Genomic DNA, 17,470 nt, shown 5'->3' on the forward strand with positions numbered 1-17,470 from the left:
ACAAACTGAATTTGCATACAATGTTCCAGTCAAACAGTAAAGTACAAGATACAGGTACATACATGCTTTGCATTTTTAGCAACACATAATTAAATTCCAAGCCACGTGACGAAAGCAATATCTGATCTATTCCAAGAGCTTCATGGCATAATTTCACAATTACATGTGCTTTTAAATGAATGTCATTGTTTCATTGTATCTTAGCATCAGACAAACCATTTCAAAGTTTTGAACCAAACCATAAATGTGTTTCTTATCTTATATTTCTCTGAATGTCATTTATTTGCATTACTGTTATTTTATAGTAATTCACTTTTAATATAACCCTGGTTGGGAAAGTCTGCTTTATAATATTAGACAACAGTTGTTTGACTCTTGTAGTTGCATTCTTGAAGAACAAAAAAGGGTGAATAAAATCAACAAAAACTGTCAAATCTTGCCAGGCTGAAATGCGAGAAGCATTTCATGTGGGTGGTTGGGAAGGCTGTGAGAAACATTTTTCTTCAGGGCCTTTAGATCTGAGGAAAATTGTCAAATTATCTCTCAAATGACTTTAGCCTACCATCTTCTGCTTTTTTCATCACTGGTCAAAAGGTCCCAGAGACGAGAGAAAGAAATCTTTCAGCTATCATTCGTCTAATGGAGGCTGAAGTCTTTTTCTTTCTCATTTCTGTGCGCAATCTCTCACCAGAGCCGGAGTTTGCATTAACCTAACAGGCATATTGGAAAACCTGTTTCCTGCAAATCCATCCAATATTTAAACAAAGGTAATTAAATGCAACATAGGCATTTAGTGTGCTGTGCAGTGACATGTTTCGGCATACTCTGGAATTTTCCCATGACGTTGAAACACAAATCATGCAAAGCTATGAGTGACATCTCAATAACAGTCACGATACAATGAAACTAAAGAGAAAGACGACTACAGACAAATCAACAACAGGATGTTTTTACGTAGCGGACAGGAAACACTGAACATTATTGAGATGTTTTACAGTAGGCTAACCCACTCAGTGCAACGTGCATTCATTCAAGTATATTCAATTAGGCTATTGCATGTGGTCCAGCTTCCAGTGTTAAAGTGATAGACAGTGATAGTGAATTAGGTTGAAATAGGTTAGTTCCATGTTAGTGAATTTATTTGTTTGTTTTGTTTTGTTTTGTTTTCTTATTGTTGTTTTCTTTTTTGCAGTAAGTACCTTCTACCTGCAGAGGTCAGGCCTCACTACACTATAATGAGTGATTATGGAATCTCTTGATTGAAAAGCTTTTTAATGTGATACTTCTCTCAAAATTAGAATTTAGTCATCATTTACTCACCCTCATGTCATTCCAAAACGGTTTGTCTTTCTTTCTTTTTTGGAACATAAAAGAAGATGAGAAGCGTGCGTGCGTGCGTGCGTGTGTGTGTGTGTGCGTGTGTGTGTGTGTGTGTGTGTGTGTGTGTGTGTGTGTGTGTGTACGTGCGTGCGTAACACAGTCTCATCCCAAGAAGTCATACAACTGACGTCTTGGGACGTCTTTTGACCATGCGCTTGTTTTTCAAAACTTCAACCTGAATGCACACTGACTCATGGGTACTTCATGGGTGTCATCTTAGGAAACTAAATTGAGGTCCACATGTGGAAAAGCATATACATGTGGAGAATGTACAGTTTGTGCAGTCTATGGAGAGTCCCCACAAAGTTAGCAAACCACCTAGGAGGGGACATTCTCATAATCTTACATTCTCTGATTAGGTCCCATTCTATACCTCCCAGGGAGTCGGTTGTGCCTCTGCATTCGTCTTCAGGCAGGAAATGCAGAGTCCGGACCCTCGGATTGTGAGCTATGGATGGGGCCTACACCAATTAGGCTGGGCTATCAATAAATCTATTGTTACAGTAGGCCTATTTATTCTCCCGAGTCTTTCTGGTAGAACTGGATGTTGAACTTAGCTGGACGATAATCTTGATATCCTTTTTGCAGGTAATGGAAGAGGATTCGGTACTCTGTGACAGTACCCCCTCCTCCACGGGCGGCTCCTGACTGTTAGATCGACCCCTGGTAGTCGATCTGGAAGTTCTGTTAGGTATTTGTTAAGTGTAGGATTGAGGATATCATGACGAGTTAACCAGGAGCGTTCCTCGGGACCGTAATCCTCCCAGTCGATGAGGTGCTCCAGCCTGGGGCCCTGTCATCTCGAGTCTATAGCTCGGACCCGGTAGATAGGTTCCTGTTCTGCGATTTTGGGAGAAGGAGGTACTTCCCTGTCACCAGATTCTGTGGGTGGAGAAAACATGGGTTTAGAGTGAGGTTTTAGGAGTGACACATGGAAAGATGGTGAGATTCTGCATTGAGGTTGGAAGATTTAGCCTGCAGGTGATCTAGTTGAGCTGCCTCACAGTGAATGGACCTGTGTACCTGTTACGCTCTTTACTGTAATGTACATGTTTTACAAGAACGACAGATTGAAAATGCTTTTTCTTTGCATTGTAAACCTTCCTGTGGTGGGTACAAAATCGACTGGACAGGGCAAGGACATGTTCTATCTGTCCCATCCGAAAATTTCGCCCATGTGCAGAATAAAGCAAGTCTTAAAGGTTAAGCAAACCTTCAAAAGTTTGAAGGTGAGTAAAAGATTTTTGAGTGAACTATCCCTTTAAGTATAATGTAATGTGTTTTGGCATGACCTATTTCTGCGTATATTGATGTCCGTGAGTGGATGTGGAATCACTTGGGTGATGGTTTTTGCTTTGTTTCCATAATCTGAGCACATGATGGGAAAATACACATACCCCACCAAACTACAGGGGAAACATTAGCACTGTTTTTCTTTGCGTATGTGTGTGCATGCAGACAGCCTCAGAGTGAGGCAATTGCCTTTTTTCTCAGGAAATGAATAGATGTTGGAGATTATGTTTATGTTAGTGTCCTTTAATAACAATCTCTTACAAATATCTAAGTTATGCATGTTGCTTTATCCCTATCGATTGTCATTATCCCGAAAATTATCTTGCATGTTTATTTTTTATATGAGCTCCACACCAGATTTCCAGATGAGGTGACACATTTATTTCACAATGTTTAACTTTATGGATCTATGAATGATTTAGTGTCATTCCTTCTCTTTGTTCATTCAGATTGTTGAGCAAGATTCAATACTTTGTTCATTTTCAAAGTCAGACCTTGACATATACTGTTCCTTCAAATATTTCCTAATGCACTCATTTATTACTAGATTATCATTATGATTTCTGAGCGGTTTGCTGGATGTCCTTTGTTTATTGGACTTTCATCCTGCACAATTAGCATTTAAGGTATTGCAAAATATGTTGCTTTTAAATAAATTGTTGCTCTCCTTCTACATTTCTAAAGTGATAGTTGATCCAAACATGAAAAATTACTCACACTCATGTCTGATTTTCTGCGTGATTCAGCGATTATTTTATTTGTAGTACATAACATTAGTTATTTATCAGTCCAAGTCCAAGTTTTGTTTTAGCATCAATTAAAAGTTTTATTTCAGTTTTAGTTTTTTGTACATCAAGTTAAACTAAACGGAAATGTGAATTGTTCCCTTTGCAACTCACTGAAATAAATGAAGTTTAAGGTTTTAAAAAAATATATTAATTTCAAGTGACAAAAGTTTTTGATTTGATATTTTTGGTTCAAGTTTTAGTTAACTATAATAACCTTAGGTGCCATGGCCACAGACTGACTGAGTTCACTGTCCAAACACTGATTTCCATATTTCCCCATGTGACATTTCCCCAGTCTGAGACAAAACACCAGTAGAGATTCATGAAGAAATAAAGAGACATTCAGGTAGGTTGGAGACATTCAGAAACAGATACACCCACATTCCTTCACACAAACACTCCTGTGGCTAGTGTTGTCCAAAAATGCCTCACTACACTATAAAAAAAAAAAAACATTACTGAATGAAAATTCAAGCTGATCAAACAACACTGAAATTGCACTGAGGGAAAATACACACATGCAATGGGACACTTTCATACTGACACTCTTTACTCTCATTACTCTGATGGGCTGGGCTAACTACCACAGCAACCAGGCAGGCCCCTCCCCTGGGTGTGTGAGAAGTTTTTAAGTAGAGTGTTGGGAATGTTGTTTTTAGAGAGGCGCAGAAGGCAGGAGAGTGTCTGTGAGTGTCAATCTAACCACACCATTCAAAACCACCAGCTTTGACTCCAGGATGGGTGAAGACTCCTCTCACGCCGAGCGAAGCACAGCCACCTTACCCAGGGAGGAAAGCACCCCGATGCCACCAGCCCCAGATGCTCAAGATCTTCTCCTTCCAAGCTTCAACTCCAGCCCGGTACCCTCCTCCCCTGTCAACACCCTTTCCCGTCTGGGCCCCAAGTCCCCCACTAGCCCCACTGCCCCTGGCAGCCAGGTGAGCGCCATCACGGTCGTGGCTCTGCTCGACAAGCTGGTGGTGATGATCGAGGCGGTGCAGGATAACCAGCGGAGGATGGAGAAGAAGCAGGTCGAGCTGGAGGGGGCTGTCAGGGTGGTGCAGGGGGACGTGACCCGGCTTACCAAGAGCCACGCGTCCACGGCCAACAGCGTGGCCAAGCTGCTGGAGCGCTCGCGCAAGACTGGTAACAACGTGAAGGAGGTGAGGGAGCGCCTGGATAAACAGAGCAGCCAGGTGAAGCGTCTGGAGGCCAACCACACCCATCTACTGAAGAGGAACCACTTTAAGGTGGTCATCTTTCAGGTGAGCAAAATGAGATCTTGCTACTTTTGAGGAACCTTTAAACTTTGAAATGTGTCTGAATGAGGTTTTTATACACTTTAGGAACCTTTAAATACAAAAATAATATAAATAAGTGGGCTTTTAAGCTTGTAACTAAATATATACTTTGTGTATAGATGTTTTTCATATAGCTAATACATTTTAAATCTATCATATATCAACACACACTTTCTATCTCTTCAAGAATTGTGCATTTTTATAAAGTTAACCTCCATGTAAATTTCCGATCCATTATAGAATTGCAAGGGGGTGCACACAATAATTACACAAAATAAGTTAGATTTCAGTGTTTTCTTTGGGATTTAGTTGTGTGTGACAGGAACAGGACACGTGTGCAGTATGAATGAAACTAAAGTGCACGGGAATTTTTCCTGTGACTGCAGCTGGGATGAAATGTTTGAAGTTTGTGCAGATTGCAGAGGAATGGTAATATTTACATTTGTGTTTGAGCATTTTAAAAATGTGTATTGTTACAGCATGCATGAATGAGAGTTGTCAGTAGCTGAACTTGAGCTTCCTGCAAAATTCTTCATCATCCATTACCATAAAACTCTAAGGTCACTTTGTTTACAATGGGTGCGTGTGTAAAAAGCCTCACCTTACAAATAAATGAAAAACAAACTGAGATTGTAAAGTCTTCTGGCTAAACCAGCTTTGTGACCTGTGCTTTAGTTTGCTACTTTGCTCTAATCTTTTGGTATGGTCTTTTGTATGTTCAGGTAATGCAGTTTTACACACTCAGGAAGTGCTATTATACTTTATGCCGGTTGGTTAATGTAAAGGGTGCGTCGTGTTGATTTAAGCAACTGCGTGGGGCTCATGCTTTTAGAATAGAAGTTCTTATCTGATTGCCCTAGAGCGAGCCACATGCAGCTTTACATGCTAGGACACTGATCTTTAACTTGTAGAAGCAGGTAGAGGCATTTCTTAGGGGTGCTCAAGGTCTGCTTTTCAAAATGATTTCTGGGAATCAGTTTTCCTTAGGCTAATGTAATTCAATAGCAGAATGAGCTAAATGTCAAAGCGAGTATTTGAACCTAATAAATATGAAACCACATACTTTTATCTTGCTCATTTGAGACTATCCTGATCCATCGTGTCAACACCTGATCATTTATGAAGCATAACGGGTCAATTTTTTTTACACTTAGCATGCTAATTCAAAAAGAGGAACTTTTCTGGATATTTCTTTTAATAAGCACTTTTTAAAAGAGCAATCTATCAGTGTGTAGAGAGTTGATTAGAGGGGTGATGAGTTTTGAATAATCCAGCTGTCAAATAGGAAGCCCATGAGGCTGAACAGTGTGACTAATGCTTGATCCCAAGTCTTAAACGTTCCCCTTGCGATCGCTGGCAGCAGGTAATTTTCTAAAGTGATAATCAGCCTGTATTCAGCCTGTTAAAACACTTTGGCATGAGTGCAGGCTTGCAGAAATTTGCGGCAGGAGATTGTAATATCTACTTTGGGAATGTGTTGGAAGATGTAAATAAGATTTTTGCAAGACACATGCACACATTCACTGGACTAGAATGTTGTGTTTGTTTGTGAGTGTACTGAAATACATTATCATGTATTTTAATAGAAATTAATACTTCTATTTTGCAAGGACACATTAAATTGATCAAAGATTACAGTAAAGGCAGTTGTAATGTTACAAAATATGTCTATTTTTAAATAAATGCTGATCTTTTGAACTTACTATTCATAAAAGAATCCTGAAAAAAATATATATATCACGGTTACCACAAAAATAATAAGCAGTATTAAAATGTTTCTTGAGCAATAAATCAGCAGAGTGATTTCTGAAAGATCACGTGAAAATGAAGAGTAGAGTAATCATGCTTAAAATCCAGCTTTGGCATGACAGGAAAAAATTAAGATTTTAAATTATAGCTGCAGATGATGTTTCACATTTGTTGCACATGTGTCAAGACAAATATAATGTGATAATGGTCTTTCATTCACTGACTTTTCAATCAAGACGTTTCTCTTCTTTTTGTTTTCTGTTTTTGTTAATAAAAAAGTGATGTGCATGTCCGTACCGTATAGGCCATTAAAACAATGGTGTATTGTTCTGTGGAGACCACCCCTTTTACACTCTATTAAAAGTAAACACAGAATACAAACACGTGGGAGACGCGTACAGTCTCAGAAGTTTCCTTTGGAAGAGCAATGTTGCTCTTTGGTTGCGCATTTGCTTGTTTTGTTAAATTTTTTTGGCATCTTGACGATGCTCACCCAGGCTCTGTTGTAATTATAAATGTTCTGTGCACTGTGTAAAGGCATTTGGAGATGGAAGGTGTGGTTTGTACACACAAGGGCCCAAAGAAAGAAAGAAAGAAAGAAAGATCGAAAGAACTGCTGTAAACACACTGAGCTTGGCACTGAAAATGCATGTTGGAGAGAAAGTCCGGTCAACTGCCTCGTTCCCATTAACAAGCACTAATGATCTGCAGTAATTACTGCCCATTTAAAGCTTTGTTTGTTTATGTTTAATGCATCACTGCTCTTTCTGTGTTCTCAGGAATATGTGAGTGTTGATTCTTGAAAAATATGGTTCTACGTGCTGAAGCTCTTCAACTACGGCATTTTTGTGATTGTGGTTGCCAGTTCTTGTGAAAGGTTAATAAAATGTCTTCAGTAAATGTGTTCACCGTAATAATACACAACTCCTGAGAACTGCTTTTTTTGTTAATATAAGATATAAATATTGGTTATGAATGTGTGTTTTCCATGACGTCTAGAAGAAAAACTCTTTCTATATAAGGGATTTTATCCCTTACGTTTAACGTCTTTATCAAGGCGTGCAAAGTTTGGCAAGCTGCATGACTGATGGCAAACATGAGGATTTTATGGATAGTTATAAAACATTTTTTAAAACACAAAGCATATTTTATTGCTTTTATGTTTTTGAAGGAAAGAAAGATTTGGCTGAGATGTTTCTGCAATGGGCGTTCACAAAACCATCTGACAACTGTCATTTTTTTACACCTTTGTAGTCATTCCGATTCCCCTCATTAGTTCACCCTCTCAAATCCTGTTGAACATTGTAAGGGTTTATTTTGGCCCAGAGGTGCCATAGAACGCCTAGGATGATGCAAGTCTGCTTGTGATCCAAGAAATTCCACGTATGATTGACCAAGGCAATCCATTGGCATTAGTAAATCTGCTTGTGATCCAAGAAATTCCACGTATGATTGACCAAGGCAATCCATTGGCATTTGTGTAATTGCGCATAACATAGATGTTTAATCCACAAGATCAGGATCTTCAATGAAAGGTAAAACAAATATGAGTGTGCAAATGTGAATTGTGGGAAAGTGACAGTCTTTCAGTGTGGGAGAAGGGAAACAAGCCGATCGCCAGAGTTTACAGGCCCTCCTATAATGAGAAAGAGCTTTTTATAGCGACAGAGCAGATTCTGATGATCAAAACACATTCAGTCTGATAATTCTGCACAATGACACTTGGTTATACAACAAAACACATTCTTTCATCAATCAAAAGCATGATTTCCTTTAAGATTTGTATCCATTTCGTGCAGCGGATGCACACAGCACACAACAAAGAGCATTCATCTGAATTTGATTCGGTTGATCTGATCTCATCCATGATTATATTCTCAGACACTGAGAGAAAATGTGTTTGCTTATTGCAATCGATGCATTTCAGAGATTTGTTCTGGATATTTTTATCTGAGAGTACACTGATTCAGGTTGCAATTACAATATTTTACGATTTAAAAAAAAAAAGATCAGGTCGGCATACAGTCGTTGTTTAGGCTGCCTTTCATTATGATTCCTGTCCCATTACCTGCTACACCCTCAACCAACAGAGATTCACCCTAAAGCAAATCTGAGTTAGCAAAAGAAATAAAGCAAGCAAGCAAGCAAGCAAGCAAGCAAGCAAGCAAGAAAGAAAGCAAGAAAGCAAGAAAGAAAGAAAGAAAGAAAGAAAGAAAGAAAGAAAGAAAGAAAGAAAGAAAGAAAGAAAGAAAGAAAGAAAGAAAGAAAGAAAGAAAGAAAGAAAGAAAGAAAGAAAGACATGATTTCAAGGCCAGGGAAAAGATTGTAATGAGGGAGGAAACGGCAGAGGAGCAGAACAAATAGATTGAACTGGACGAGAACAATGGAAAACATACTGATGTATGAGAGAGAGAGAGAGAGAGAGAGAGAGAGAGAGAGAGAGAGAGAGAAAGGGACTCAGGCATGTTTCGACCCCATGCTGGATTTCTGGTTTGACAACTTGACTCCTCCCTTTATCTGACTCTGAACCAACATAAGCACACACATAACTGTTTGTTTATTACAACGTTCTGAAATTCTTGATTCTGATTGGTCAATCGTAGCATTCTGCATGGGAAAGGTGAAACTAGCAAAGAATAGGTGGTAGGTGGGGCAACAGTCAAATATACATTTGGCTGTCATTATTCAAAAATATTTGACTGTTGCCCCACCAACCACCTATTCTTTGCTAGTTTCACATTTCTCGTATCACTCCACAGATAATGTCCGGCCTACAAACACCTAGTCAGGGTTTGCTTTCTGATGATGACCTTACCTTTTATTCTATTCAAATATACAAGGATAAACGAACCATAATTCACCTGTTCACTTTGTTGCAGTGGAGCTAAAGTATGCTCATGCAGTTTTCTGCCTCCTAGCCACGATACCTCCTGCACCCAGCTCAGTAATGTTTGCAAGTGATCACAGTTGATTGCTGTATGACTCATCCTGAACAACACAGATTTTTGTCCAATCAAATGTTCTAAGGATTAAGTATGTCCCACCCGCTGAATGTAAACACCATGTAACCAACTAGAAAGTAGCAATGGTTCACTATTTAATATAATTAAAGCCTACTGGCTATTTTTTTTTATTGGACAAGCTCTTTGTTATGCTCCACCAAACTTACTGTTTAAATAAGAAATGCATCAAGGGTGAGGTGGGGTGAGATCTGAAAGTCAAGCCCTGTGAAGATGAAATGATCCAGACACACTCATTCTGCAGGTGTTATTAGACTTGCTCAAATAAATACAGTCTAATTAGAAAAATGATACTTTAGGGAGCATGACTATTCATGTGATTAATTCAAGCGGGCCAGATAGACAGAGACAATGGAGCTTTCTTAATATGAACCTGAGAGAGAGAATGAGATGCAATCAGACCCCTTCTCAGTTCTTACATAATACTTCAGGATTTTATTTTATATAAAACAAATATGATTCATTTCTGCAGGGCAGTAAACCTCTGCTAATTCAGTAAAAGGCAGTCAAAAGTCCACAGATGGCCCTTTAAGTATCACTTTTACCATAGTTTTCACCACAATGCCGCAGATCGGAGGCTTTGATAGCATATTGCTTTGCCCAGCATCTCGCTGAACTGTGTTCAAGCCAGTTGGCTATTGCTTTATACTTATTCTCTCCATCTGGAGCAAGGCCAAAGATTCCCTGAACTTCTTCCACACATCATAACCAGGTAATGGATGAGCGAGCGTATGTGTGTTTTGGGCATCACATATGATCTGTAAGTCATGTGTTTTATGTGTTCAGAAACTTATAAACATGTTTTATAATTAATTTGACTAGGGTTAAATTAGAGAAAACGGTTTCAGACATGACATTCAGTCATGATATTCATAATTAGACATTCTTTTATCAATAATCAAAATTTGTGCAGACTTTTTTCAACGTTTTTGAGGAATTAGGTGATTCAGATTTGTCTTGGCACAGCTACTAGAAGATTTACAACTGTCAGACTGTTGTCAAGCTCAGTTTGAACCTGTGCTGTCGCTCAGACATCAGGCAGGAAGTGCAATAATCAGGCTTCAGTCTTCTCCACTGAAATCATAACACAGTCTCATCCCAAATCGTCATATAACTGACGTTTTGGGACGTATTTTGACCATACGTCAATATCCGCCTTTTTAGGGCCCCCTTAAACGTCGGTAGATGGCGATCCCGGGCCGTCATACAACTGACGCTTTACCTTTAACGTCAGTTAGGTGACGGGTTAGGTTTAGGGTTAAGTTTAGGTATGGGGTAGAGTTAGGATCCCATAACCTCATCTACCGACGTTTAAGGGGGCCCTAAAAAGGCGAATATTGACGTATGGTCAAAAGACGTCCCAAAACGTCAGTTATATGACGATTTGGGATGAGACCGGGTTGGAAATCATTGGGGTCACTGTGTCCATTTATTTTACTGTCTATGCTTTAAACAACAGCTGCTGATAGAACGGCAACGGCAGCCGGAAGTAAACTGTTAACTGCCATAGCTAAAGAGCGCAAAAACCACTAAAAGAGGACGCCATAGGGAATAATTTAATTATCAGACCAAAAAAAAAGTGATTTTAAAAAGTAAGAGAAGGGTTGATTTTGGCATTTAATGATATCCAGAAACGTTTACAATGCCATAACCTAAACCATAACATTAACTTTCTTAATCTGTCACGTAGTAATGACTACGGCAAATCAGCTGTTCTCCCGTAGTAGACGGTTACAGTAGAACATCGAGAAATAGCAGTTAATGTCGTGTATGTGCAATAGAACGAAAGAATGATGTTGCCATTCCACCAGAGGCTGTTGCTAATCCCTAAAGTCCCTAATACCTGACAATGGACACCTCGACGTGCATTAACCCTTACATAATCGGCTTCTAATATCTTGAAGTTGGGGGACTAATAACTAAAAAAAAATATATTATTTGAAAAAAAATGAGAATTATTTAGTGTTAAACTAGTTAACTAAAGTCTGTGGCGCGCTATGGCAGGGACCGGCTACCGGAGATCATCACGCTCACTCTCAATGCTTGTGTTTACACCAACCGCGATGGGGCATTTCAAAAGCATCCCAGAAGTGGGATAAGGCTTTACTTAAGATAGGTGCTAAGTCTATTTTTGTGACACGCCATGTCCAAGTTGCACCGTAAATACAAAATAAAAGTAAAAAACTGTCAAGTTTTTTTTTTTTTATATACGCCCTGTAAGGATTCCCAATTGTATTGCAATGCACACCAATATATCCTTGGTAGGAACCATAAACTGTATGGTAGAAACCCAAAGATCAAGAAAAAACACATCGAACAGGCAAATCACATGGTCTCACGCATCCAGTCGCTTTGCTTCTGAAATGCTCCTGGTGTGAGTTGGCACTGCGTGGAGGACGGAATAATAAGACGTGTGCAGTGTACAAAAGGGGTAAAGTCGAGAACAGTTCAGATGCTTCTTTTTGTTGCTGCTTATTGTTATCTTATTCATAAGTGTTATTCACGAACGCTCAGTCACATAATCATCATTCAGATCATCGCTTGGGGGGGCTAAGCCCCCCCAAGCCCCCCCATGACGCCGGCCCTGATTGTACTTCGTAATGACAGACTTTGAGAGCCACTTTCACTTGTAAGAAAAATATGCGATAGGCTTCTACTAACATCTATCAGTGAAACATCCTTCCTTTGTGATTTTTTTTATATCATCCTCTATTGTTCTTATATTTGTCTTTCCTGTCTTTCTTTCCAATGCTTTCCGCTGCCCTTGTGTTGTCTGTTCAGGACGTAAGAGCCTGATCGACACACACACACACACACACACCAGTCTCTCTCATCTCTTTCGATGTTTCCACTCCAAAAAGTCCAGAGGCCTCCAGCGGGGTGCATTAATTATCCAGGCTCCCATTACACACACTGAACCAGGGGTATCAGCATGTGACACAATGTTTTCAAAAGTTTTCTTCAGTCTCCTCCTCTTTCTCTTCCTCTGAGCCTCACAAGCCATTGTATATTTAGATAAAGGTCAAATCTGAATGGCAAATGTCTTGATTTATCACTCTGTTACAAGGGCTGAGAAACAAATGTTAAGAAAGGTGGATACAAAGCTGAATCAGAAAGACTTCAACAACTTTAAAGAATGCAGATGATAAATGAAGGGTAAAACCAACCAAACAGAGAGTCCCTGCTTTGGTTTTCAGCTTGTAATCAAATTGTAAATGTATGTAGAGAAAAGTATACTGTTGCAAGTATACTGAAGCCATTCCCAAATGATTTAGTAAAATATGCATCATTTTAGTGAAATGTGTTAGTTTTATTAGACATTATATGACACTGTTACTGTTTAATAAAGACGTCAAATCGGGGTCGACCTACTACTGTGTGAAATTTCCCAGGCCTATAGAGGTATATTTCATGTGTGCACTTTTCATCTGACAAGACCTTCGAGGTACAAACTAATTAGATTTGAGCTGAATCAACATATTTCAATAGGGAATCATTTTACGTAATTCAATTTTTATCTAAATCCCTAAATCTCATGGTAAATTACATGGTAAGTTATTTTACAGTTGGCTGAAAATATAATATGAAGGTGTTGCCTAAGTTTCACTCTATTATTAATTATGAAATGGAATACAAATGTAGACATTACGGGTAATCACAATTTAAAAGCTGATACTTTTACAGAACTAACCGAACACAGCCAACTCCCAGCTCTGGTTTCCATGTCGCTCTTGAACCTGAGGGGTGTTACGTGCTTGTGAAGAAACTGGTTTGCCCAGAGTCAACACTGGTTTTGACTGGATCTCTGCCCTTGGGTGATACAGGGTATTCAAAGGTGAAATGTTAAAAAAGATGAGCACAGGTACCATCCCTTTAGACATTTGTAAAAAAAATAAAAAAAAATAAAACATTGGCCACACTTCTCTCTTCTCATATGAATCAAGAAAGACATTGGGATGATTTATTGAATGTAAAAAGTGGGAGTTGCATTCCTTCACTGGAATTTGTAAACCAACTTCTTGATAATGGGACAGAGTTTTGTGCACACAGACAAGGCATTGGTGTCTATATTATCCAGGATTATAATACAGTTCAACAATTAGCTCCCACTGTTTATTATGTTGTTTCTTTATTACAAGTTAAAGGAATGTGTGATTTTGAATTAATGAAAGCTAGATGCTAGCTAGATGTGGTATAAATCGTTCACCGTGACTTAAGACACGTTCTGGGATCAACTTGTTTTGACGATCCCGGAATAACATTCCTGTCAGAAAATTAAGTGCTAACCCTAAACATAATAATCCATAATTATCCCTAAAATCAGAGGGAAATGATGGGTGAATAACACCGATGTAGAAACACCTAACCCTGGTTTGAAGCCTAAACTTGACATAACTGCAAACTTGTTCCTCAGATTTGATTGGTTGAATGTTGTACTTGGTGTATTCACGTTCAGAGCTCTAAGTGTTGTTACTTACATTCATTATTATTGTAATGTTCTGTGCTTTGAGACATGAGGTAATTTAACTGACAAACTTTAGACTAACACAGTCTTGAGACACTTTGCAGACTCTGTGCTCAGGCTGTGTGTGTGTGTGTGTATTAAAGGAGGCATGGCTTTGGAGAGAGGTCTGAAGGAAGGGTAGCCTGGGTTTCCCCATGCTGCCTTGCCCCAGCGCGATTTTATTCACTACGTCGTCTGGCGTTAGCCAGGCTAAAGGAAGAGTGGGATCTAATGCTTTCAAGCCTCTATAAAACTGCTCACCCTATAGCTTGAAGAGAGTATACACTAAATTGAGTGCTTTAAATTATAGAATAGAACATTGCTTAACTTGTAAAATGTTCATTTCCTAGATAGTGACATTGGCATCTGATCTGTTTAGACATGTACTTGCATTTGCAGTTTCATACTGAAATACTGGAATGCAATAACAAATCTGTCATTTCGATGTTTAGAGCAGTGTGCATGCTCAAAAATTACTGAGTGTGCCAGTGCCCTTAGGAGGGAGCAGGTGAGTCTGCAAAAGCTCCATTTGTGTTGATAATCCGCCCTTCCCTGAGGGTCAGATCTTCAATTTACTCCTTAAGCGTAAAGCATGACTTCTGTAAACCTCAGCAGCTGTGTCTGGGGGAATGTGTCAGGGGTCTGCGAGTGTGAGGGGAGAGCGGGAGATAAGAGACGATTCTGCACAGAGAGATATTTTGCCATATTTTGTGATTTTTGATATTATGTCAGTATCTCGGAATACATGCATAATCACAAAATATGAAACAAATATTAGTGAAAAAAATAATTGCTTTCAATAAGCTAGAGTTTACCCAAAAATATTGACTTTTTATGTTGTTGTTGTTTTTTTTTTTTATAATGTAACTTTTGAAAAGGAATTTGGCATCGGTGTGCTTGGGAGCAAAAATAATATTCTTCACTGTGTGTAAGAGAGAGATTTGAAAGGGTGTGGACTGGTATATTTGATGGGTTTTGCTTGTTTGTTTATTGCAGTGATTGCATGATAAACTATTTAAAGCAAATATTTAATTATGCATAAGATAACAGTTCTGTATTTTTTTACATGCAAAATCACACAATTAAATATAGGTGCAAAAAAGTGATAAAAAAAAGATTGCATTCAACGTATATTGAGATATGCTGTACACCCAAAATCTTGACTTGAGAAAGGAATTAGATTATAAGATTTTAGTTTGCATTTTTATACTTGAGAGTTTCAAATCAAAGCGTTTTAAGATAAATTTGGGGGTAAGAATAAACCTAAACCTTGTGCCATTTGTATTGCTTATTGCTTTGGAATAACTCCAAGACAATGCCTCTACATGTCTTCTGTATAGCTAGCTGTGCCACAAACAGGTTTTTCAGCGGATTGCACAATATAACTTTAAAAACAAAAGAGCAAACTGACTCATCTCTTACAGTAGTTTTGCTTATTGATTCAAGAATATTGTGTGTGGATCTGAAACAACGACTACACTATTAACACCCAAATGCAGGGTTACAGTAGGATTTACTATAACAGAATATCTACACTGCAGGGCAGACATCAACACTCTGAACCGTTAAATGAATTTTCTTTTTCTCCAATTTCAGGAGGACAACGAAATCCCATCCACTCTGCTCACAAAAGATGGCCTGGCCTCCACCTCTCAGGATGAAATCGCTCCATCTTCACCAACTCCACTCCCTGATTTAAACCACTCTCAAGACGAAGGCTTGCAGACCGTCAGCCTCTCCTCTGATGACGATGAGGGAAAAGGAGCAATGAGCCCCCTCGCAGAGGGCGGCGACGATTCCCTGGTGGATCTGCATGAAGAGAGCTTCCCGGGCACGGGAAGCGAACGTTTAGAGCGTTCTCGTGCTGACAAGTTCAAGCGCTCCAGTCTGAAGAAGGTGGATAGTCTAAAAAAGGCCTTCTCGCGAAGCAGCATCGAGAAACAGATCAACAAGATCGTGCCTGCAGAACAACGTGAGAAGATCAAGAAAAGCTTCACCCCCCACCACCCGAAGAGCTCCTCTTCCAAGAGCTCGTCTTTCCGTGTCTCGCCAATGACATTCAATGTCAAGAAGGTACGAGATGGAGACGCTGACTCCTCCCAGCAGCCCGGGAGCTCTCCGAGAAATCTCACCCCGGTGGATCTTCCCAACATTGGGGGACCTGACGGTGAGCTGCCCATGGCTGAGTTACACTCAAGTGAAAAAGCAAACGGAGATGATCACCACAGCCCCTCCACCCCAGGAAGTGCCAGTGGAGAGGTGTTCGTTACAGATGAGACAGGAGATCTCGAGAACGGTCCATCAGCCACTCTGGCTGAAGAGGAAGTGGATAAAGAAGATGACGACACTGATGATAATGAGGAAAATGGGAAAGAGGAAGAGGAGGAAGAGAAAGAATCAAGACCCGCAGAAGGAGTGCCTGTGTCTCCGCCGTCGACTGCAGCTACTGTTGAGCTAACTTCTTAAATAGTTGTTTCTAGCCCTTTGACTTCCATCTATTTTTGAGACTTTGGGACGCATAGTTACTCCCTTGTGCCACTGGTATCTTGTCCCCAAGCTTTTTTAACGTTAGCATGTCTGCTTCAATAGCATATCGCCCTAAATTAACCCCAAATATAATGTAACTATAACCTATTTTGTTAAGTTCAGATATTAAGCATGTTCTTAAGAGGAAATTCCATTTAGATTCCATTCCAAGTAGATTGTGTACAAAGGCCGAGAGAATGGTACAGCAGTTCAGACCACTGTCACCACAATGATACGCCGAAATAGCTATATTTTCCTGTGGGAGCCTGTGAATACCATGAAATTGACTGAACTGAAATGCCTGAACTCTCACTCTCTATCTTTTTTTTTTTTTTTCCTTTGTGTTGGAGAGGCAATGTGTGTGCCGATCTGCTCTTTGTTATGCTGGAGTCCAGACTCTCTTTTGTCAGTGTACATATGATTTAGTATTAAATTGTCTACAATAAAGTAAAATGGAAGTATTATGGTTTTTTTGAAATAGTACTTTTTTTGTTTTTTCAGTAACAGCATTTGTGTGTGCAAATACGTAGGAAGGATTGCAAACATCATCACCATTATACCAATACAGTCCTTTTTACAAACAACTACAAAAGGTGAAATGTTGATAACGTTATGTTTTTTTTGGTGTTTTTTTTTTTTGTAGAACTTTTATTAAAATATTTAGAAGCAATCAATATCAAGGCTTGAATAAGTAGATGTCTATGAGGACTGACAGTAGGTCCTGGCATGGTGGGAATCGTGTTTACAAAATTTCTGGGGGGAAGCCAGCACATTGACTGCCATCTCCATAGAAACCTTGCCCACTGCCAACAACTCTCCAATTACTGCTGTGCACGGCAAGGGCACACACACACCACACACACACACACACACACACACACACTCGCATACAACAATGAATAAAAGTAT

General features: G+C 39.3%; 1 protein-coding gene across 1 annotated transcript; it reads left to right on the forward strand.

Annotated features, from left to right (window-relative positions):
• The first annotated feature begins 4,105 nt into the window (after positions 1-4,105).
• cavin2a (caveolae associated protein 2a) lies at positions 4,106-17,023 on the forward strand. The gene is made up of 2 exons (XM_039671424.2): positions 4,106-4,726; positions 15,632-17,023. The coding sequence occupies exons 1-2, from the start codon at positions 4,199-4,201 to the stop codon at positions 16,499-16,501; spliced, it is 1,398 nt and encodes a 465-aa protein (XP_039527358.1). The 5' UTR covers positions 4,106-4,198; the 3' UTR covers positions 16,502-17,023.
• Positions 17,024-17,470: the final 447 nt, after the last annotated feature.

The sequence above is a fragment of the Pimephales promelas genome, chromosome 7 (assembly GCF_988280905.1).
Source record: "Pimephales promelas chromosome 7, fPimPro1.hap1.1, whole genome shotgun sequence".
In the NCBI taxonomy this organism is placed as follows: Eukaryota; Metazoa; Chordata; class Actinopteri; order Cypriniformes; family Leuciscidae; genus Pimephales; species Pimephales promelas.